Source organism: Myxocyprinus asiaticus, chromosome 10 (genome assembly GCF_019703515.2).
Source record: "Myxocyprinus asiaticus isolate MX2 ecotype Aquarium Trade chromosome 10, UBuf_Myxa_2, whole genome shotgun sequence".
NCBI classification, from domain to species: Eukaryota; Metazoa; Chordata; class Actinopteri; order Cypriniformes; family Catostomidae; genus Myxocyprinus; species Myxocyprinus asiaticus.
In genome coordinates this window covers 32,946,617-32,970,803 of record NC_059353.1, presented here as the reverse complement: position 1 = coordinate 32,970,803, position 24,187 = coordinate 32,946,617, and the positions used below count along the sequence as shown (strand labels likewise).

Sequence of the window (24,187 nt, the reverse complement as noted above, 5' to 3'; positions counted from 1 at the left end):
ATAATAATAGTAGCAAATGAGGCTGGAGAATCAGCCAGCGTTTCGCTCCCACATCCTAAAGCGTCTCAAACCAGCTGAGCTGCACACACATTTGAGCAATTAATGAGTTCTCGTTCAACCACTCTTGGATAAAGGTAAGAGATCTCTGAATATCTGCATGCTCTTTTCAGCGACAATTTAATTACAACTAGAAGACAGTAAAGCTCAGGCCACTGTTGTGAACAAAAACATTTATGGTTTTAAGAGAAGGCTGTGAAGGATCAGTTGGAACTGAGTTGGTATTGTTTTCGTAACCGTTGAGCTATGACAGCAACCATGGTGATTTAAAAGAGGTCAAAGCATTGATGAAGACAGCCAGACCCTGAAAACTTGAGTTTCACGTGCAACATATTGTATTTTTTCCATGTTCCAGCATTGCCTGTTCCTCTTGGACACCACAACTACCGGTGCACGTCGTTTTCTCACATCTTAAACCGATTCATAATCTTTACCATTGAGTAGCCTGAACATACCTCTCTGCTTTTAGCTTGTTGATACTGCAGCTGGTGTAATTTATGCTTTGAATTGTTCTCTCTACTCAGGACCACCAAATACGAGTCTGACACTTCGAATGTGCTTTTAGAAACCATCAATTAGAAGGCGATTCCGCTTTAAAAAACCAAACAAAAACCAAAGTATAAGCAGAAACAAAATTACACCTAAGTAGTTGATGTTTCTTTGAAAGTGTCTATTCCATCATTTGCCAAAAAAAAGATGTGTCCATTTTCCGTTTTAACATTAACCCACAAATCCAAGTTTGGTTTGCCCCACGGGATATCCATTTTTTTGTCACAGTTTAACGTGGGTCAAACAGATCAGTGATACTATCTTTATGCAGCTTGCTTTTCAAGACAGAAATGAACATTACAGGACAACGATGCATTTGATCTGGTAAAATGCACTGAATCAAATAAGCATCCTTACATGCATTTTATCTCAAAAGGTTTTTCGGTACTAATGCAATTTTTATATTGAACTAAAATATAACTTCTAAAATTAATTTCAGCATAGGCAACACCTGTACAAAAAATAGCTGTTAAAAGAAGTCCAGTTTAAAAGTAAGGGATATATGGCGGAATAGCGTTATTGATAACTTATATGAAATGCAGTAATTACCTTAGCCGCCCCTCCCTCCCTCCCTGTCACACTTCCTCTTCAGTCCGTTCGCTCTCCAGTCCTCTCCTCCCACTCCCACTCCTCTCTCTGCTCCCCCTCTCTGTCAGTCCGCGCGCCGCGCAAGGGAGAGATTGAAAGTGACACTCACATTTTTGCTCTTGAGATTTTACACGCCGTAATAGCTAGTGTCCGCATCGCACAAAGCTGATATTTTACGTATGTTTTTGCTTCATTTCTCTTGTTGTGCATGCAGCATAGATGGACATTTTCAGCTTCTGATGCGTGGTCTTTGCTCCAGCTGCCGAAGCTTTCAGTTCTGCCCGGTTTGTGCCACGGACATTCGTGACTCAAACTCGCGGTAAAGCGTGAGCAAGATTGCGAACTACCGGACAGATTGCCATCGGTCGCTTCTCGGAACTTGTGTCGTTTGCTTTGAGGATCTCTGTGCTGTGTTCAATCCCGTGCACTGTCCTTTCTCTCTCCCACTCTCACACCCCTCTCTCACTCTTCATGCTGTCTATCTCCTACCTGTACCCCTCAGCTCGGAGTCTCTCAGTTCCAGTGGCTCAGTCACAGCGCACAGTGCACGGAGCCCAAGAGTCCAACACCGAACCCAGCCGTTTTCAGTCCTGCACGAGGCAGCGAGAAGCCCAGCCCTGGATTCAATACTTTTAATCAATGGACAGAGCCCTCTCAACGGCCAACAGAGGTACCGACACGCCATAAGCAGTAAGTGCAACAGTAAAGAACTTTCATCCAGTCCTGTACGCATTCACGTAGACTGCTAGTGTAGGCTATTATTTGATTCCTAACATCTCAACATGGATAAACTTCTCTGAATATCTATTAGCATTAATCTTGTGTTCGAATTTCAAAGTAAATTCTTTGAGACCTTTAACATTTTGCCCTTTACCCTGTATAAACCAAATAGTTACAGGCCAATTAAGCAATGCAGAAGCACATATATGTTTCACATTGGGATATGTCTGCTAATAGCTACTTTCACAAAACACATGCAGCACCTTTGACAAGTTCCTTTTATTATCAAGCAACTATAATTTGGCAGAAAGTGATGCAATTTACCTGTAGTAGTGATTCAGTGATTGTCGTTTAGAGTGTAATCCAGAGCCTTCCATAAACTCAGTTGAGCATTTCAATTTTCGATAATGACCAGAATAATAATTGCAACAATTAGTTAATAAATTCATTTATTATTATTATTATTATTATTATTATTATTATTATTATTATTTACTCTGCCTAAATTACATTACTGAAGTTTATGTAAATTATTTTTCAAACATATTGAATAATTGCGATTTATTGCAATATGTAACATGTTTAAATCTGAATTACAAAGTAAGCAAAGTTTAGGAAAGGAGTACCAGAGTAATGCACCCGCAGCATTTAGATTGTTTCAAATTAAGTGATAATGTTTTCTTTGGATAATTTCGCATAAATATGTAGGCTATTCGGCTAAAGCTATAACTATTTAATTCAGCAGATTGTCGAAATTCTCTGAAAAGCATTTTGCCACAGACGTGTGTTGTCAATGTCTTAGTCTAGGACGACTGAGAGCGCCAAGTGTTTAGAATAGAAGTCATTTACAAATATTTTAATCATTTAAAAATATATTTGTATCTTTTTCAAAGCGATAGCGCAATTCTGCTATGGGACATTTTGAAAGCTTTTTTAAGGAAAACCTGTTTTCCTTCCATTCCAACGAGCTTATTAGGCCTCAAGTTTAGTTTTACACGTGTTTGACTTTTGTCTGCGGTCTCATCGCCCTCATGGCTCTGTGTTTGTGTGTGTGTATATGTATGTATGTATGTGTGTGTGTGTGTGTGTGTGTGTGTGTGTGTTATTTATTTATGTGATTGCTTCATTTACCTGTTCAAAGTTTCAAAGTATTCTGAGGCTTGATATCGAAAATGTGATGTAATGTACGCATTTTTATGTAATAATACAATTGAATTATATAGCAAATTTAAAGTATTTATTCTGTTAAGTGCCTTCAGAAGCCTTAGAGTTGTTTAATTGCAAAACGTTAGTCTATACCTATTCTTATTACTGTTGTGTTGCTGTTGTTCATGTTTGGTTAAATAGTTAAGGTTTTACAATATAACAGTATTTAAATATGCTACAGTGCAAGTACAGATAGAATATTTCACTGATGATTCATGTTTTGTACAAATGTATTAAATATGAGGAAGTATGAGGAGAAACAGCCTATTGCAAAAAGTAGCTACCTGAAACAATAAAGAGAAACACAGCGGGCTATGTCTGAATCATTGTTTTATTCAACGTGAGGAGATTATTGATATAGTTTTCAATACATTTTAGATGACTTTATATTTAGCTCATGCTCAATATAGGAATAGCCAAATTAGAAACTTTGTCAATTTAGGAGTGAAACCTAACACAGAGAGAAACACGCAACGTAAAATAATTCAGAGTTAAACACCGAGACAACAATTTATTTGTAATTCCATCTGGTTGTTTCGAGAGATTTTATTATTACCCTTGGGACGAAATAAATCAAATACGTGCGACTTTTGCATGTAAGTAGATAGTCTGATTCATTTGGTCGCAGTATTTTCAAAACTATACTCTTTAAAAGTAAAATATGTTATGGCATTTTTTTTTCTCTCCCAGAATATTTTTCTCCTTAAGCCTTTAAAATAATTACATTTGATCTTGCCGGAGCTCGTGAATTTCTCTTTCACATAAGGAGGATGGATGAAGTAGACCGAGAATTCTTTGCTTAAAGCAAAAAAAAAAAAAAAAAAAAAAAAAAAAAAAAAAAAAAATCTGACAAGAAAAAAAGAAACTCTGAGTTAAGTATTGAAATCGCTATCCATCCGTTGTCAAAAACAATACACATTAAATGGAACCACATTTGTAGGCCTGTTCTTATTATATATTGAACTATGATGTAAACAGCTAAATTAAAAAATTAAAAACACACAAAGGCCGAGTGCACATGATTTTTTATAATATTACATGCGATATTTTCTCTCCGTCTAAAAACTTTAAAACTTTTTGGCAAAGTATTTGAAGAGTCACTCACAAAATCATGCATGTGCAAGATGGTTTGTTTGCTATATAGCTGCCATCAGAGTTTCTTTTTAATGTTATACTGATCTCTCCATTATTCATTTGTACAAACTTGGCCCCCATAGGCAGCGCAATATTTTTTTTTTTTTAAGTCAAGAGGAAAATTAAAAACAAAAAGTTCATTAGTCTCTGTAACAGAAAGGTTCTATAAGTCTCGGATCAAATCCAGCATTAATTCACGGCAGGTTTTTTTCCAGGCCATACCTACTTACAGTTGTATCAGTAAACCGTGACTCTATGGAGCGTTTTGGTTCAGCGTCAGAACTTCTTGACATTATACTATATTTTATGTTATAGCCTACTTAATATTTACAATAGTCTATTTATGTAATATGTAATACTTTATAGGCCCATAAGACACCTGTAGCTAGACCTTTCGTATTATGAAGTAAGAAAAGGGTTAAGACGGGTAAAACTTCTTAATTTTGCAGTGCTTCGAAATGTCTAGATAAAATGAGAGATTTAAAAATTAAGATAAATGTCTCGGTCCGGCTTTGACAGTGACAGCTGCCGGTTAATTAACGGTTAATTGACAGTTTTGGACGCAGCATAGTGCCTGCTACCCCTTCAGCCATGACTCATTTTACAATATAGCATGGAAGACCTTAGTGCTTTTATTAAACGGCTATTACATTATGTACAAATAGCTTATTAAGGACATATATTTAAATTAAACACTTGCCTATTATTTGAAGTACAATTCTTCTACTAGAAGTTATAGTCCCTGACATGTAAATTAAGATTTGGCCTAAATGGGTGCTGCAGTGCACAGTGTCTTGGTGAACTGGTGTTTTGCCTTTTTTATATAATTAATGTTAATTTCCAGCACATAGCTGATCAAAGCTTAATAACTGTATGCCATTCGTCACTTTTTCGCCACACGACACTTAGTGACAATCGAATTTCAAAACTTTTTTAAACAGACCTCAGCTCCTTATTAACAAAAAGATGACATTGCAAAAAAGTTAAGAATTGTGGAATGTGTTCTCTCTCTCTCTCTCTCTCTCTCTCTCTCTCTCTCTCTCTCTCTCTCTCTCTCTCTTCAATTTTCAATTTAAAGTAATTTATTGGCATGATTGTTTTACATAAAATATTGCCAAAGCATTAATACACAAAACAGATAATGACAAGAAAATAATAATAATAATAATAATAATAATAAAACATTAATTTAAAAAAGTTAATAATAAATTATAAAAAGTTTTATAATAATAAAACTCTCCCTCTCTCTTCCTCTCTCTCATTGTTTGTGTTTTGTTCTTTGTGTATTTGCTGAATATTATATCTTATATTTAGGCTATGCAAACTTTTCAGTACTACTATTACAACTAAGAATAATAATAAACACTGATAAAATAATATATTTTTGGTGAGGTGTGGGCAAAAAAAAAAAAGTAAAAAAAAAAAAAACAGAGTACTAAATGATGAGGTAGTATTACAGAGTTTTCTAATTTTTGACTTGTTTACACATTCTTGTTTTAACTAGTTCTTTTGGGGCAATTGCTGATTGATTTAGCTTAACTGAGGACGTATTCTTTCATAAATATGTTATTAAAATGTTTCCTTAATATAGCTTAAGTTAAAAAAGTTCCCCTGTGGTGTATGCATCTAAAGAAAGCTGTGCGTGAACATAGAACATGAATTTAGTTGTGCCTGCTTTTGTGAAATGGTACACACACAGAGGTGCACGGTATATTTAATATGTATTTAACACTACATACCTAAATCCAGACCACAGCCACTGCCTTTTGCATTATAGGTTCAATATGTGTGTGTGTGTTCAAGTGTGTTTTATAGCCCTGCTTAGTGTTGTCTACCATGTGTGATTTTTGTCAATGTGTGGTCCCTGGAAGTATCAGAGCTGTGAGCCTGCTCTGTGGTTTGTGTGTGTGAGTGTTTGTATACAGTTGTGTTTCTGCGCTTTTGTCTATTTGTGAGACGGGGAGCAGGAGATTGAGGGAGAACATAATAAATTGCTGCTTACTCTTTATCTTTTATATATATATATATATATATATATATATATATATATATATATATATATATATATATATATATATATATTCATTAATTCATCTTTAACTGTCTAAGATGTTTATTAGCCAACTAAGTGTGTTCCCCCTCTCTTCGTATCTAAATCTACACCTTCTTCACACATGTTCAGTACATTTACATACTCACTCACATAACTGTATTTGTTTCGGCAATGCAAGTTCATTTTCAGTCGCACACTAATCAATGAAATTATATCCCATTAACACTTATGTATACCACAATTAGCTGTTTTTATTGTGCCCTAACTATGTATTCATACCAGATGTACTCCACTAGACATATGTATTATAAATATGTTCAAGGAAGTCCAAGTATTGAGTGTACTGTAATCATCTGTCTTGGTAACAGTTTGATCTGCCATCAAATTCATGGGTGATAAGGTGCTATTTATCTGTCCTTCCCTTCCCAACGCACACACCTGTGCTGGAGAGAGACAATGTGGGGGCCTTTAATGCGTATCCCTAGACCATCTTCACCAGCTTTATCTGTACCCTTACTGAGCTGATGCTTTAATAACCCTGCAATAAATGAGTATCACAGCCCTATTCCCTGGTCAATAAGGTGAATGCCTTAGCATGTTGTCAACACAGAGATACCACCTAGTTCTGTATCACGACACAGCTTTATCTCATCGCTCATTTGTATTATGTCACCATTAGTTGTTATTAACTGTTATTAAAATGTTTCTAGTCTACAGTTTCCTGTTTGTCATTTGCTTTTTTTCTGATGTCTTAGGCTCTTGTTCCTTTCTCTTTCTGTTTTACCAACCTTCTGCCTTTTTTCTTAGTATCTCTTTATTGCTCTCTCCACTGTGTATACTGACCGACAGTGTGAGCATAGTCAGATCAGTAGTGTTTTGTTTACTGCCCTCAGTTTCCTGTGTGTGGTAGAACTGGCAGAGGCCACTCTCAGTGCCAAAGAAAAGAGTGAAATGTGGAGAAAAGAGGAAGGTTAGTGAGGGTAAGAGCAGAAAATGTATATTGCATGCTTAAGAGAGAGTCTCTGCAGTGTGGTCGTTGTAGTTTGGAAATTTGAGTCTCATGGGATCTGAGTTCTGTTCCACTCCCTCGTCTGGCTTCTCTCATCTACCACTAAAAATAACAGTCATTAGTTATGTTTGTAATGTGTGGCAGCAAGCATTACAAATAAAAATTGAACTATGTATTTGGTAGTAAATACCTATAGGCATAAAACTGATATTGTAGGAATTGTGGAAGTTGTCAAGAGGGTGTATAAGTAGATTTTTGTAATAATACAGAAAACTGCATATTTGTAAAAGCTTTACTATAAGAAACATTATAATGACTTAGTTCCCTAGATTTCAACTATTTGCCATTTTATTATAAGCAATTTCTTAATCTCACTTTATGAATCAAAATCTTGCTTTCAATTTATTAAAATGACCTTCACATTCTTTATAGATTATTCCTGATAACTTGCACTGATTAGACATTTATCTCTTTTTGTGTAATCTTTCTGTCAGAGGGATAGCACTTAAACATGACTAATAACACTGTTATGATCAATTAAATTCAACAATGTACCGTAACTCCCCTGATGAATACAAAGATGGAATTACAATGGTAGCATTCAGTTATGAATGACTGTCTAACATTTATGCTTTGTGATATTCTAATGGTTCATACAACTTGTATGTGTATTAAGAAACAAACAAGTAATTTTTCCAGTCAGTCAATTAAAAATAGCCTACACTCTCTGTTAATAGGACATGAAAAGGTAGTTATGACAGTTTTTAAGTGCAGCAAAATCTGGTTGAATTTAAAATCCTGTAAATTCAGAATTTCTGAATTCTAAATTCTGAGATGAATCACATTGCTTTCCTCAGGAAGCGCAAATCAATAACATTTCCCATCATTGAATGACATCGGTGTATTGCAGAAGTGTCTGAAACAGAGTATCACAACTAGTGCAATTCTTCATCAGGCTTTTTTTAATCTAGTAGGTGTCAAAAGACACAAAATGTCACCTTCTTTGCATAGCCAGTGCCATCTTCATATGTAAGTGATGTGCAGAAACACTGGAGCTGGTTTTATCTCCCAATCAAATATTTGGAGTTGGGGCGGAGGAGGATCAGAGAGAAAGAAAGAGAGGGAGAGTTTGGCATAAAGATGGAAGAAGTGATTCAGGCAAGCTCTTGATTGGGACCGAAGGACTCATTAGAATCAGGCAGGTTTGAACCTGTGAAGCCCAGTAAAGGGAGGAACAAAGACACCCCACCGGTGCTAGATGAACTGAGACCGATAAAATACTTTAAGGGTTGAAAATACAGTAAAGAAATGGAGGGTGAAGAGAGGCAAGCAAAGGAAAAACTTGTATCGTCACTGATGGCAGAAAGCTTTAAGCACAATGGTCATTGTGTCCATTTGCGGTTTCAGGCTTAAGATTTTTTGCTCAGCTCCATGCCTGTATCTGAAACATCCAAAGACACTTTTTGTGAAGAGAGTTTATTTTGCCCCTGGGACTGCAAGTCTAATGGGTAAGCCCACATCGTAGAAGAGCTGTTAATTAAAACCAGACCTGTTCTCCTCATAAAGCTGAAGTGGATCACAGTGATCTTACACTCAGTAATGGGTTTTATCCGTTGTGCTTTAGGACTTGATCCTCCGCTGTTTGTGAGGTGCTGTGTTTTCAAACTTTGTGCCTGCTTTTTGATAGGACTTGAACATAAGCGGATATACTTTTTAACAGCTGCATGTACACTGGGGAAACGGCCCTAAGCCTAACGGCCAACCTAGTCTCATAGAATGAAAGTTTCTTTAACTATATTTTTGCAAACTGAGTTTTACATGCTGCGTTCTACGTTTCGCCACAGTTTTCTTGTTAAATTAACACTAGAGGCGCTACAACAACTGTGCGTTTTATTCACTTGCACACAAATCACAAGTACAATGGCTGATTATGACTTAATAAACACTTGTTTTTCGCTCTGTCAGAATCAGAATCAGAATCAGAATGAGCTTTTTTATCAAGTATGCTTACACACACAAGGAATTTGTTATGGTGACAGAAGCTTCCAATGCAAATGCAACCATATATATATACATACATATACATTTAAACATATATATATATACATATAGTGATATAAAAAAATAAGATATAACAGATGAAAAAAAGAGAAATATACTTTAGAGCAATAATGTTGTTAGAATATTTTATATACAGATATACAGTTATGTGCAGGTAATGTAATGTATTGAAGAAGAGGTAGGATATATTAAAGAATATAAATGAAATATGGATATAAGTAGGAAGGGATGGATTGAATATTGCACATGGTTTATTGACAAAAGGAAAGTATTTGGGGGCAGTTTTAACTGTTCATGAGGTGGATGGCCTGAGGGAAAAAACTGTTCCTGTGCCTGGCTGTTCTGGAGCTCAGTGCTCTGTCGAGCCAGCCAGAGGGCAACACTTTGAAAAGGAAGTGTGCTGGGTGAATGGGGTCAAGCGTGATTTTACTCACACACTGCTATTTAATGACATAGAAACAATTTTACTCTAAGGCATAATTTGAAAACCCTTTTTACTCTTGTATAACAGACCCACCTACATTTACACACTTATTCCAATTTGATTAGCTTCCACAGTAACTCACCTGATAGAGTGTTGGGCTTACTCGGAAAACTGTTATTTGAGGCCAGTCAAGCACACAAACTAACACGTGAGCCGAAAGTGTCATAGAAGCTAAACAAAATAACGTAGTTGCTTCAGAAAATGTGCTTTTCATGTCACATTTGCTTTTATCGGTTAGGATTAGTTGTTGGTTTAGGGCAGTGGTTCCCAACCCTGTTCCTGGAGGCCCCCCAACACTGCACATTTTGTATATCTCCCTTTTCTGACACAGCCAATTCAGGTCTTGGAGTCTCCACTAACGAGCTCATGAGTTGAATCAGGTGTGTTTGATTAGGGAAATATCCAAAATGTGTTGTGTTGGGGGGCCTCCAGCAACAGGGTTGGGAACCACTGGTTTAGGGTAAGGATGTCTGTTTTATTTACCTCTCATTTGCTTTTAGGACACTATTGGTTAGGTTTAGGTTAATGTTTTAGGTTATGGAGGTACCTTTTACTTATTATCCATCTAACATTCACCTTTAAAAAAAAATCTCGTCTGATTACGACACCATTTCACTTGCTTTTGGTGCCCCTCGCTGGACATTTCACTGGGAAACTGCAGCAAAACGTGTAATGAAGCATGTAATTTCTTTTTGCAAAAATGTTGCTACAGTCACGTAATTTTCATGTGATCAGGCTGCTAACAGCAGTTTTAATTGGAATGCTATGTTTAATGGTAAATGGTCTGCACTTATATAGCACCTTTTTTTAACCTTAGTGGTTCCAAAGCGCTTTACACTGTGACTCATTCACCTATTCACACACACACACACACACTTACACACCAATGACGGCAGAGCTGCCATGCAAGGCGCTAGCCTGCCATTGGGAGCAACTTGGGATTCAGTGTCTTGCCCAAGGACACTTCGGCATGTGGAGTCATGTGGGCCAGGAATCGAACCGCTAGCCCTGCGATTAGTGGCCAACCAGCATTAACACCTGAGCCACAGCTATTAATTTTATATATATATATATATATATATATATATATATATATATATATATATGATGTGAGTGTGTTTTTATAAGCATGTATGTGTCATGATCCTGTTCTGTCTGCCCTTCGGTCTCTGTCTGTTTTCTGTTTGTGTGTGTTTGTCATGTGTATGTGTAATTGGCCGTGTCTGTGTTTCTGTTAGCCCTGTGCATCCCTGTCCCCGCCTCCTCATTACCCTTGTCACTCTCCCTCATTTAGTCCTTGTTATGTTAATTGCCTTCACCTGTTCCTCATGTGCCTTGCCTATATATTGTGCCCTTTTCCCTCTTGTATTTGTCTTTTATCTCTCTTGTGAGTTTTGTTACTAGTCAGTCTGGTCCTATCTTTTTCCTGTTCCCGGTTGGTCTTTGTTATTATCCTTGTTCCAGTTTATGTTTTAATTTGTTTTCTCTCCCCTGTGAGAGTTTTGTGTTGCCTGTTCTGTTTTCAGTTGTTTTAATAAAATAATTTTTATATTCATTCATTCCTGCATTTGGGTCCTCATTCCTGACACATTCTGTGACAGTATGCCTATTGTTGTAGGGTGTCGTTGACACTTGATCTATTAAATTGTCTCAAAGGCTCTGTAAAACTAAAAAGTGTTTGTGTACAGTTTGGATCATCAGTTTGTGTCCCCTAAGCAGCACTCTAACACATTTCTTTTTATCCAAATGCCCTTAAAGTGTTTCTCCTCCCACTCGCTTATTAAACTCTAAAGAATTCAGACACTTGCTTTCTGGACCCAAGCTAGTTTTTTATCACATAGAGGCTAATGTTTTTAATTTATTATTCATTTTGAAAATTTAGCCTCAGCTTGTAATCCTCTTTGGACTTTTTCTGTTCCGTGATGGTGTTTTTCTTGTCAAGCCCTGAGAGGATGAGTGATGTTTTTTGCATAACCACAGGGAGGAGGATCTATGTTTTAGAATCATCACAGTCCCTCTGTATTTAGGAAGTGAAATGCAAATCAAAGCGTTCCTTTAGGCTTGTGGGGAGTATGTCCACAGTCTTTAACTTGTTGTGTGGACTCAATACTGCCTGGCACTGACTCTGGACATTACCAATATTAAAGGTTTGGCTGGAAAACAAAGACCTCTGGAAACTGTCCCCATGGAGCACCCTGGCTCAGAGGAATATGTACACACATTCACATGCATTGGACAGTATTACATTTGCACACAAATGCATACAGATATACACTTACTGAGCACTTTATTAGGAACACTTGTATACCTACTTATTCATGTGATTATCTAATCAGCCAATCGTGTGGCAGAAGTACAGTGCATAAAATCATTCAGATACAGGTCAAGAGTTTCATTTAACGTTCACATCAACCATCCGAATGGGGAAAAAATGTGATCCCAGTGATTTTGACCATGGCATGATTGTTGGTGCCAGACGGGCTGGTTTGAGTATTTCTGTTACTGCTGATGTCCTGGGATTTTCACGCAGAACAGTCTCTAGAAATTCTTCTAGAAATGGTGCCAAAAACAAGTGAGTGGCAGTTCTGCAGAACTAAATGCCTTGTTGATGAGAGAGGTCAACAGAAAATCACCAGACTGGTTCAATCTGACAGAAAGGCTATAGTAACTCAGATAACCACTCTGTACAATTGTAGTGAGCAGAATAGCATCTCAGAATGCACAACACGTCGAACCTTGAGGCGGATGGGCTGCAACAGCAGAAGACCAATTCGGGCACTTTATTAGGACCTAATAAAGTGTTTAGTAAGTGTAATTATGATCACTTGGTTAGTGACTTAATAATTAATAAAAATAAAAATAAATTATTCCCTTCATATAGTATATTTATATTTGCCAAAAGTTCTGGCATTTTGGCTACACATGCTGCATACAGACACACACATGTACTTAGCTATCTTAATGAGTACATCCCATAGACTTCTTTTTATTATTTTTTTATAAAGCTAATTATAATTACTATAGACTAACCCTAATCAAAAACGTTTTGCATTTTAGCCTTTTTTCCCCCCAAATGTTTTGTCATATTTAGCTCACTTCTGGAGACAAGTTTGTCTCCAAACTATAGCTAAGTAAACCCACACACACGTACACGCACGCTCACACTAGTTTACATTCCCCACAGACTCTGGAGAAGAACGAGACACTGAGTCTCAACTTCTCTGTTTGCTGATAGCGGTGATAAGATGCTCGCATCCTCTTAAACATTCTCTTGTATTTTGGGACACAGTCTTGAGTTTGACGTCTGTGTGTTGTCTACTAGCCACAGCTTTTCAGTTTCTGTTTATGGGTCAAGTCATGGGGAATCCTCTGACTTGGGAGTGAAGTTTACTTGTAAAAAAAAGCTCCTTAAGGAATGCTAATGGAATTTCTATCGTAATTTGGAAACAATCTGAAAAGGATCAAATTACAACCCTCTATGAATGAACAAAGAATCATATAAGATCCCACTGGATAAGCTGTCAGTTCTAAACACTACTAAGTCTTTGTTTGAAAAGGAATTAATTGTTTGCCAAGTTTAGACCTCTCATCCACACTGGAAAGATGTTTGCCTCCACCAAAAACTGAGACATACGAAACACTCTCCATAACCGCATACTTTGGAAAATGATGATGTTAGGAAACTGAAAATGGATAAGTGTGGACATGGCTTGAAACTCAAATTTTTTTGTTCAAGTTATACATTTAAAAATTTTCAGTACATTTTATTTTTATTTTATTTTTTTAGAATTTTAATTTACCAATAAGATTTTTGTCCCTTCTCATTTTATCTTTAGGATTTGTTCCAAATTATTATTCTATTTCAATTTAGAAATTCCATTAACAATCTATTAGAATTCCTTTGGAATGTTTTGAATATCAAAACATGTGGATAAGACTAGGATTATTTGTTGTTTTGCACCTTCTTACAATTAAGCCTCACAGGGTGACACAGATATGGCTTAATATACAGCTAGATTATTCTTTTTTTATTTTATACTATGATATTTTTATTTTACTGTGATATCTGCAGTGGAAACCAGTTCTGTTAAACACCATGTCTGTTTTAATTTTTCCATCTATCTCTCTCTTTCTTTATGTCTCCCTTTCCCTCCCTCTCTTGCTCATTCCACTCTCTTTGTTATTGTTGCATATACAGTTTATGATGTTCAACAAAAAAGCATGTACTTTGATGTTGATTGTGTTTTTGACTACTCTCTCTCCCTCTCTCAGGTCCATATCCTCTGGCTGGTGTTCCCCCTGTGGTGTGGAGGGGGATGGAGCGATGTGGAGGAGAGAGCCCTCATTTGCGGGAGAGCCCAGAGCGACGCGGGAGCAGCAGTCCCGATATCGGTGGTCCCCCACAAAAAATAGGCCGTCTGGAACTTAACGGCAGTCCCACTGGACACCGCAGTCGCCACAACGGGGCAAATCAAAGACCTCTCGGAGGTAAGACACTCACTTTATGGACAGAAGAGGGTTCTCTTCTGTCCCTAAATTTCTAAATATATATATATATTTTGATTCTTTTCAAATCAATTGATTCTTATTAGTTATGTGGTAGAGAAAGATGGAAATTATGGAGGAAGAGAGACTGGATCAAGACATGTTGCAAGCCAGGCACAAACCTGCATCACCCACATGCATCAATGTCTGGTGCACAGATGCAGTGCCCATCCTATTCTTTTGGGGGCCCTAAGCAAAAATGTGTGTGGTATCCTCCATCAGTATGTTCGTAATACTACATATAATGTCTTTGACAATATGGGGACCCCCTGGTGGATTGGGGGCCCTAAGTAACTTGCATAGTTTGCCTATAGGGAGTACCGACACTACACAGATGTTAAGGTCTACATAACAGCTCCAACAAATATAGGCTGGGTTTCCCAAAGCACTAAGAAGAATGTTAGTAGCACTTAAGTAGTATTTAATTTCTTAAGCACGTTTCCCAAAAACATTATCTAAGTAGAGCTTAAAAGCATTTGTAAATTAATGAGAGTTTTGAACTGCTCGTATGTCCATTAAGTGCAACTTAAATGTATCTTTCTTGCATCTTTTACAGTTTATCAGAGACAAAGGGACATTTAATAAATTACATTAATATATTTTTACAATTGGAAAGCTACTGTACACTGTTTCAGATGATGAAAAAGTGTTGAAAAAGAATTGCATTGAAATCAGTTTTCTCGGTCTGCGCATGTGACGTGATAGGTCTAAATTTACAAGACACATAATTAAGCAGTATCACATGAGCAAGAGTGCCATATAGCACGATTGCGAGTGTGAAATTGCTTATATACAACAGTTCAATGAACAAGTAAATTAAAAAAAATTAGGAAAAACTGAGTACAGTCATAAAAACACATTTGTGCATGGAACTACTTTCTTACGTGACGGATCAGAATCTACCGTTGCTGGTTCAAACCAAATAATGCGTCCAAGACTCAGTTAGTAATTCAGAAATGTGACTTCAGAAATAGTATCACGGCTTCTGCTGTTTCTAACAAGTTATTGGATAAAAAAGGATGTATGTGTGTGTGTGTGTGTGTGAGAGAGAGAGAAAGAGAGAAAGAGAGAGAGATGGAGCGTGTGCGATCACCTGTTGCCACTCCCAAGCAGAGACACTGTCAGCTTTCTGAAGATCAGCTTTCTCAGCGGAAAAATAGCCATCCAAGCGGGGGTATTTCTCCTTATTTCGTGGTAGCCGGTGCACAAATGTCTTTCACTATAGAAACCGCAATCTCCTCCACCATTTTAAACAGCACGTCCTCTCCAATGTGGAAAGTCCGGTAAGAGGTAAGCGCCTTGAGTTTTGTAATTAATCAGTCTGTTGTGTCACTCAACTGTGATGAGCCTTAATGCTGAAGTTGTTAGTTTAAAGCCGTTTAATGCAATTTCCTAGCTTTAGTAGTGTAGTAGTAATACAAGCGATCATGGAGCGCTGTTGTATGTAAACACTGGCCAACCGGATTCACTTCACTTCACATCACCTAACCTGCTCATATTACACACAAAAATGATCTTTTGCCACCACCTGCTGGCTAACATATGTAATGTAAAAAAACAAATACATGTAAAGAGACACACATACAGTACCTCTTAACAAATATGCACTGCTCTTACACTTTAGTTTAGCACGAACACAAGCAGAGTGAATCACACAGTCAAGCATCCAAGTGCTGATGGTGTGAGACAATCAGTGCTCATGGAATGTCTCTCGTCCAATCAGATTCAAGGACCAGAACTAACTGTTGTATATTACATTATAATGTTTTATTGGCCTTCTTTGATAAGCATAACAAAATGGCAATAGAAAGGTGATATTTTCTTATTAAACAGATTAAGAAGACATATGTGAGTAATGTGACCCTGCAGTTTAAAACTTAAATAAATAGGCCTAAATAAATAATTAAAATATGTTTAACAAAGGAGATTAGGGTGAGAGTGCAATGAGCGACCCAACTCCCCCCCCCACCCAGGGAGACCAGATTCCAGCCTTCCTTTTGCCCCCTCCCAGCAAAAATTAAATTGACGTATCCTTACCTAGGCGCAGATCAATGCGAAGTAGAGGGTGCATCCGCATCTGTAACTGTTGTCACCTTGTAATTTTCGCTGGCAGCAATTTTTCTCGTTTGTCTTTCAAGAGTTTTTTTTTTTTTATTTTCTCCCCTTTCTCCCCAATTTGGAATGCCCAATTCCCAATTCTAAGTCCTCCTGGTGGCATAGTGACTCACCTCAATCCGGGTGCGGAGGATGAATCTCAGTTGCCTCCACGTCTGAGACCATCAATCCGCACATCTTATCACGTGACTTGTTGAGCGTGTTACCGCGGAGACGTAGCGCGTGTGGAGGCTCACGCTATTCTCCACAGCATCCACGCACAACTCACCACACACCCCGCAGAGAGCGTGAACCACATTATAGCGACCACAAGGAGGTTAACTCAATGTGACTCTACCCACCCTTGCAACCGGGCCAATTGGTTGCTTAGGAAGCCTGACTGTCTTTCAAGAGTTTATTGTAAAATGCAGAGCAGTCCAGTCCAAAATGAAGATGTACGAAAAGCATTGCCTTCATGAATGTTAAACTAAGTCGAGATCTATCCGGTGTCCATGCTGCGTTGATTAATGAGAACGCACGCTCCACAGATGCAGATGTCCCAGGCAGGCATAAAACAAACTCCACGACCTTGGCTAAGACTCTGTCCATCCCTCAGACATGCCTGTCTTGTTCATGTTCCACTCAGTGATTCGACGAGTGACAATGTTTTTCGTGCAAGCCCACACATCAAAGAGCGTGGTTTCATCAATCAAACTGAGAGCTGAGATTCTGGAGTAGAAGTGTTTGAGGCTGCTCTGAACATCTTTCCACTCTGGGTTATCTCTCAGTAGGGCCCACTTAAGTTTTTCTGTGTTCTCCAATGAGCAGTTCCAATTTTGGAGGTAATCCACCAAATAAAATGCTGAATAAAAGTTTTTCACTGCCAAAAGAAATCATCTGCTTGCATGTCACCAGCTTCAACCAGGGCATCCAACTGCTTTTTAATGTCAGAGGGTATGAATGATTCCTCCAGCCTGGCCTGCAAGAATTTTCTCAGGTCATGAATGTGCAAAGTCACTTCTATGGCTGATAAGTGGTCTTGCTCTACTATCTCCAGTGCACAGTTAAAAGTGGCTGTTTGCTTGAGTGCAAAGCCAATCCAAAGTTTAGTACAAGGATCGCTGAAAATGCCTCTAAGAAACTTTGGGCCATTTTTCTTGAGAAAGAAAGCATGCACGCAGACCATTAAAAAGGTGTAGTATTCTTTCAAGAGCTGGACTAAGAGAGAGGAAATGTATGTTGCCATGCTGCAGTAATTTCTGATAGTCCAGCTGCACAAAAGTGAGTACGTTGCATATGACAGCTTCAGATCTGGTGTGGGCAGAAGAAAATTTCAGATCATCCAATTTCTTCATCAATTTCGTAGTGCAGTCAGCCGACCGAAAACTATGACTGTGCACAAAAGAATGATGAGCAAAAAGTCCTTCACTTGCGTGCACCTTGTCAGATTCGGAACTTTGCTTCACAAAAAAATCTCTAACACTTGATGTGGCACACTTTTAGCAGCATCCACATGCTTTTTTGTATGAACATGCCGGTGCAATGGAAAAGCAAGCTCCACAAATCTCACACCTCACTTTACTATGCTCTGTCTGTGACTCCTTTTTTAGATATTTAAACTCCTCATTTTGATATTGAAGATCCTCATTAAATGTACATGCACGCTTCCTTGACATTTTTCCAGCCGCAATTTCATCTATGTGCTCTTTCAAACTGACTTTTCAATCAGTTCACTAACTGGACTTTCGCTACCACCCCCCCCCCACACACACACACTTCATTTCTCCAATGGCTTATTCAAATTGGCTCCAGTAGCATATAGTCTCTTTATACGGTAACACTTTTCAATAAGGTTCCATTTGTTTACATTAGTTAACATGAACTAATAATAAACAATACTTTTACAGCATTTATTATTCTTGGTTGATGTTAATTTCAACATATAGTAATACATTTTTAAAATCACAAGTTGTATATGTTAATATTAGTAAATGCACCATGAACTAACATTGAACAATTGTATTTTTATAAAATAGCATTAACAAAGATTAATAAATGCTGTAACAAATATATTGTTCATTGTAAGATCATGATACCTAATGGATTAACGTTAAGGAATGGAACATTATTGTAAAGTGTTACCCAAATTGCATGTTTCATAATTGCATTAAGGCTACAAATATACACAGTGTGCCTTGCCTAAAACTCTAACCAGATGATCTATTAATATTTAGATAGGTATATGAGTAGTTTAATATTTATTTCCATCATTTTAATCCTGTTCTGTGTGCATCTGTTCAGTTTCCAGCCAAGGAAACAAAACTTTAGGTTATGTGAGAGTCCCTTATTATTTGCATTGCGTGCATTCACATTACATCTTCCCAAAGTCATCATTATTGCTTTCATTAAATTCAGTAATAGTTAATAACATTCGATGCCTCTACAAGGTTACATACAATTTCCATGTTTGTTATTTCCGCATTATTTTCATTTTGAGAAGACAAACTCCTGGACATATTGGCCAAAGTTTCAGCACCTTTGGCCGGACAGCTCCTGTAATGAAGCACTTAAGTTCAACTTTATAACGAGCAATCTACGTGCTAGTTTGGGAAACATACATTACTCTACTGATAACTAACGAGCAATGTTGGTTAAAATGATCATAAATGCTTAAGTTACAACGTTATTGGAGAAACTCAGCTCTTGTCATTTTTAATCATTGATTTAAAGTGTTCCTCTAAAATTTAAAGGAATTAGCTACAAATTCAGAAGGATAAATCCAGAAGAACCAGTAATCCTCCTGAGCCTTTATATTCTCAGTTAAAAAAATTAATCAGTTAATTTTTTAATTAACATCAAACCCCATTTCTGGCTGAGCTGTTTCTCTAATTTAATCCCATATACCACTGTACTTCAGCCTACAGAATTATTGTGGGCATTAGCTCTAGTGAAAGTATTATGGGCATTAGCATTAGTGTATTAAGCCATATTGACTTGATTTATTCCCCTTGGTCAGTAATCGATTGCAACAGTAACATGTGCATGGGTTTGTAAGAAGGTGGGTCATGTTTATTGCAGTGACCATAATGAATTGACACATATGCAATGGTGTGGTCAAAGCTGTGATAATTGAATGGATTTAAATATGTTTTTACACACAATATTTTAGGTTCTGTAACTGGTCACCATTTCTTTTACATTTTCAAAAAATGTTATCAAATTTTCATTTATTTGCAGTTTACTTTGATAGTCCTGTGTGACAAATTATTTTTTAAAACAACAAATATACCATGTAGTCTCTCAATTAATATGAGATAATATTAATTGCATGTTAGATAATTATGCTAGAATTGGGGAAAAAAAAGATGTTTAAATAGTTTTAGATGAAGCATACACAGCAGGACTGCTTAAAATTACATATCAACTATCCACATACAGTTACATATGAACTGTCAGGTGGACCTAACTCTAAAGCAGTTACACATTTTCCTCTAAAGAAACATACTGTACAGCATGTATCCTGAAACACCTCAAAGAAGTGTATACTCTGTCATCACTTACACTGTGCAACCCCTGAATTTATGCATTGGGCCAAAAAGTAATCAAGGTCAAGTTGTAATTTAGCTTGACAGTGAACAATGTGTGTAGCCAATCATAAAGATACATATCACAGTGCGATTAGATATTTTTTAGAGGGCAAGACCTTAACAACGCACGCTGTGTGTTTGCATTTGTGTGTGTGCACGTGCATTTGTGCATGTGTGCGTATCAGTCGTTACACACCTATGGAGCAGTTATGATTTGACGCAATATCTATGTCAACGAACAGTAAAAAATAGATTGATTTCTCACACTGTACGGCAGTTCACACACAAATCAGACATGGACTATCTCACACACATCACTCAGAAAAATATACCTGTGCATCACTGGAATTTCGACATTCTTATTCAGGGGTCACATAAAACATACTCAAAATGCTATATATTATGAATATTTCTGAATTATTACAGGCTTAAAACACAAATGTAGATCCACAATTGCAAAGAAGTCTGTGAGCTAACATCCATCAAAAAAGTGTAGGTATGTTCCTGCACAAAGTTTTATGCTTAATATTTGTAAAAACACTTATTTGTTGTTTATACGGCCTCCAACGGAAGATGGCACCTGGCTAGTGGCCCCAAGTAATTTGAGTTTTAGACCCATGTTCTTGTTGTTTCTTCAGTCAATGAAAGTGTCAGTGCAATGATAATGATTACTATACAGTCCACGGATATGCTTTGAGTGAGTGTATATATATATATATATATACAGGGTTGGGGAGTAACGAAATACGTGTAACGGGATTACGTATTTAAAATACAAAATATAAGTAACTGTATTCCACTACAGTTACAATTTAAATCATTGTTATTATTGACGAGATTACTTTGCATTTTACTGTCATTTGTTTCATTTAATATTTAGTCTTTTCAGATGGAAAACATTTATACATATACAGGTGCATCTCAATAAATTAGAATGTCGTGGAAAAGTTAATTTATTTCAGTAATTCAACTCAGATTGTGAAACTCGTGTATTAAATAAATTCAATGCACACAGACTGAAGTAGTTTAAGTCTTTGGTTCTTTTAATTGTGATGATTTTGGCTCACATTTAACAAAAACCCACCAATTCACTATCTCAAAAAATTAGAATATGGTGACATGCCAATCAGCTAATCAACTCAAAACACCTGCAAAGTTTCCTGAACCTTCAAAATGGTCTCTCAGTTTGGTTCACTAGGCTACACAATCATGGGGAAGACTGCTGATCTGACAGTTGTCCAGAAGACAATCATTGACACCCTTCACAAGGAGGGTAAGCCACAAACATTCATTGCCAAAGAAGCTGGCTGTTCACAGAGTGCTGTATCCAAGCATGTAAACAGAAAGTTGAGTGGAAGGAAAAAGTGTGGAAGAAAAAGATGCACAACCAACCGAGAGAACTGCAGCCTTATGAGGATTGTCAAGCAAAATCGATTCAAGAATTTGGGTGAACTTCACAAGGAATGGACTGAGGCTGGGGTCAAGGCATCAAGAGCCACCACACACAGACGTGTCAAGGAATTTGGCTACAGTTGTCGTATTCCTCTTGTTAAGCTACTCCTGAACCACATACAACGTCAGAGGCGTCTTACCTGGGCTAAGGAGAAGAAGAACTGGACTGTTGCCCAGTGGTCCAAAGTCCTCTTTTCAGATGAGAGCAAGTTTTGTATTTCATTTGGAAACCAAGGTCCTAGAGTCTGGAGGAAGGGTGGAGAAGCTCATAGCCCAAGTTGCTTGAAGTCCAGTGTTAAGTTTCCACAGTCTGTGATGATTTGGGGTGCAATGTCATCTGCTGGTGTTGGTCCATTGTGTTTTTTGAAAACCAAAGTCACTGCACTCGTTTACCAAGAAATTTTGGAGCACTTCATGCTTCCTTCTGCTGAAAGATGCTGATTTCATTTTCCAGCAGGATTTGGCACCTGCCCACACTGCCAAAAGCACCAAAATTTGGTTAAATGACCATGGTGTTGGTGTGCTTGACTGGCCAACAAACTCACCAGACCTGAACCCCATAGAGAATCTATGGGGTATTGTCAAGAGGAAAATGAGAAACAAGAGACCAAAAAATGCAGATGAGCTGAAGGCCACTGTCAAAGAAACCTGGGCTTCCATACCACCTCAGCAGTGCTACAAACTGATCACCTCCATGCCACGCCGAATTGAGGCAGTAATTAAAGCAAAAGGAGCCCCTACCAAGTATTGAGTACATATACAGTAAATGAACATACTTTCCAGAAGGCCAACAATTCACTAAAAATGTTTTTTTTATTGGTCTTATGATGTATTCTAATTTTTTGAGATAGTGAATTGGTGGGTTTTTGTTAAATGTGAGCCAAAATCATCACAATTAAAAGAACCAAAGACTTAAACTACTTCAGTCTGTGTGCACTGAGTTTATTTAATACACGAGTTTCACAATTTGAGTTGAATTACTGAAATAAATGAACTTTTCCACGACATTCTAATTTATTGAGATGCACCTGTAAATGATGCGATCCAAAGTGCATTTGAACAGTGGTGAAACACTTTCTTATGAAGTGTTACATTCATACGAGCAGACAGAGAAGTTTGAAGTTTGGAGCAGAAGAAATAGAAATAAACCTTGTGTAAATTGTCAGCTTTACACTAAGCTAAAATGCTATTTCTAGCCATTTTACATGCACGTTACCAGGCACGATCATATTTTTTATCAAGAAAATTCACGTAGGATCATAATTAATTTTTTTGTAGTAAGACCTTCGATATTAGGGCAAAAATCGTATTCTTGATAATAATTTTTTATTGTTTTCCTGTAAAAATATAAAAAAATCTTAAAACAAGATCAATTTTATTGATCTTGTTTTAGAACAACACTGCATAAGATATTTAGGTTTTTCAGAGAATGTATTTTTAACATGTGTATTTTGTCTTACTGTACTGGCAGAGTTTTTATAGTCAAAACAAGTGAAAAAATCTACCAGTGCTGAAGAAGTAATCCAAAGTATTTAGAAAACGTTACTCACTTTGAGTAATCTAATGGAATATGTTACAAATTACATTTACAGCATGTATTCTGTAATCTGTAGCAGAATACATTTCAAAAGTAACCCTCCCAACCCTGTGTATATATATTATGCTTGGGATCTCTGCCTTTTTCACGCGTCGATAATTGAAAGATTTTCCCCGATTATTATCGATAGGGGTGTGCGGCAAAGCCATTATCTGTATTTGTATCTGTATCTGTTCATTTGACAAAATTATCTGCATCTGTCTCTGTATTCGGATAGAATCTGTGTGGGCGGGGCTTAAGATGGAAGTGCGTCAAAAGTAAATGAAACGCCCATTTTAAAATGTTACTCTTACATTTATAGTTTCTATTAATAAAATATGCCTTGTATATGTCTTTTCATAATAATAGCCTAATAAAAATAATTGTATAATAATAATAATGCCCAGTGATGTACTGGCCACCTGTCCAGGGTGTTTCCCTGCCTTCGGACTGAGACAGCTGGGATAGGCTCCAGCACTACCCGTGATCCTGCATAGGACAAGCAGCTAGAGAAGATGGATGGATAATAATAATAATATTAACAATAATAATAATAATTATTATTGGCCCAATAGCCCAATTATTATTTTAAATATATATTATTTTATTATTTTTGTTCTTACCAGATGAAGCTGAGTTTGTAGGCTAATTAACTGTGGAATATATTGTTAATGATGGTTTCTCCTGGTATTTCTGATATTTACAGAAATAATAATAATACATTTATATAGCACCTTACCAGAGATCAAGAACGCTTAACATTCTCACATTTAGCACAGTTTAAAGAAGAAGAAGAAAAAATAGCATGTTTCAGTTTCTTCATTTTACATAAGGAGGAATATTCCTAATATATGAAAACTCTATGGAGCATTTAAACATTTATGGAGTATTTTAACTTTTTTTTTGGAATAAAGTCTTAACCAGATAATAACCTTCATCGCTGATGTGGATATAAATGTGGTCAAGTTAAAGAGATAGACAGAAGGGCTCCGACGTGAAATCATCACTTCAGGTCAGGAATTTAACATCACACTCAGGTTTAGGCTATAAATGAATACTTGGGAATCACGTG

General features: G+C 37.0%; 1 protein-coding gene across 1 annotated transcript in view; it reads left to right on the top strand.

Moving 5' to 3' along the window:
* Positions 1-1,528: 1,528 nt before the first annotated feature.
* The window catches only part of LOC127447478 (DNA-binding protein SATB2-like), a 64,846-nt gene continuing 42,187 nt past the window's right edge, over positions 1,529-24,187 (top strand). The window contains exons 1-2 of the mRNA XM_051709380.1: positions 1,529-1,884; positions 14,134-14,349. Of these exons, the coding sequence (XP_051565340.1) occupies positions 14,178-14,349 (172 nt within the window). The 5' untranslated portion in view covers positions 1,529-1,884; positions 14,134-14,177. The remainder of the gene's footprint in view (positions 1,885-14,133; positions 14,350-24,187) is intronic.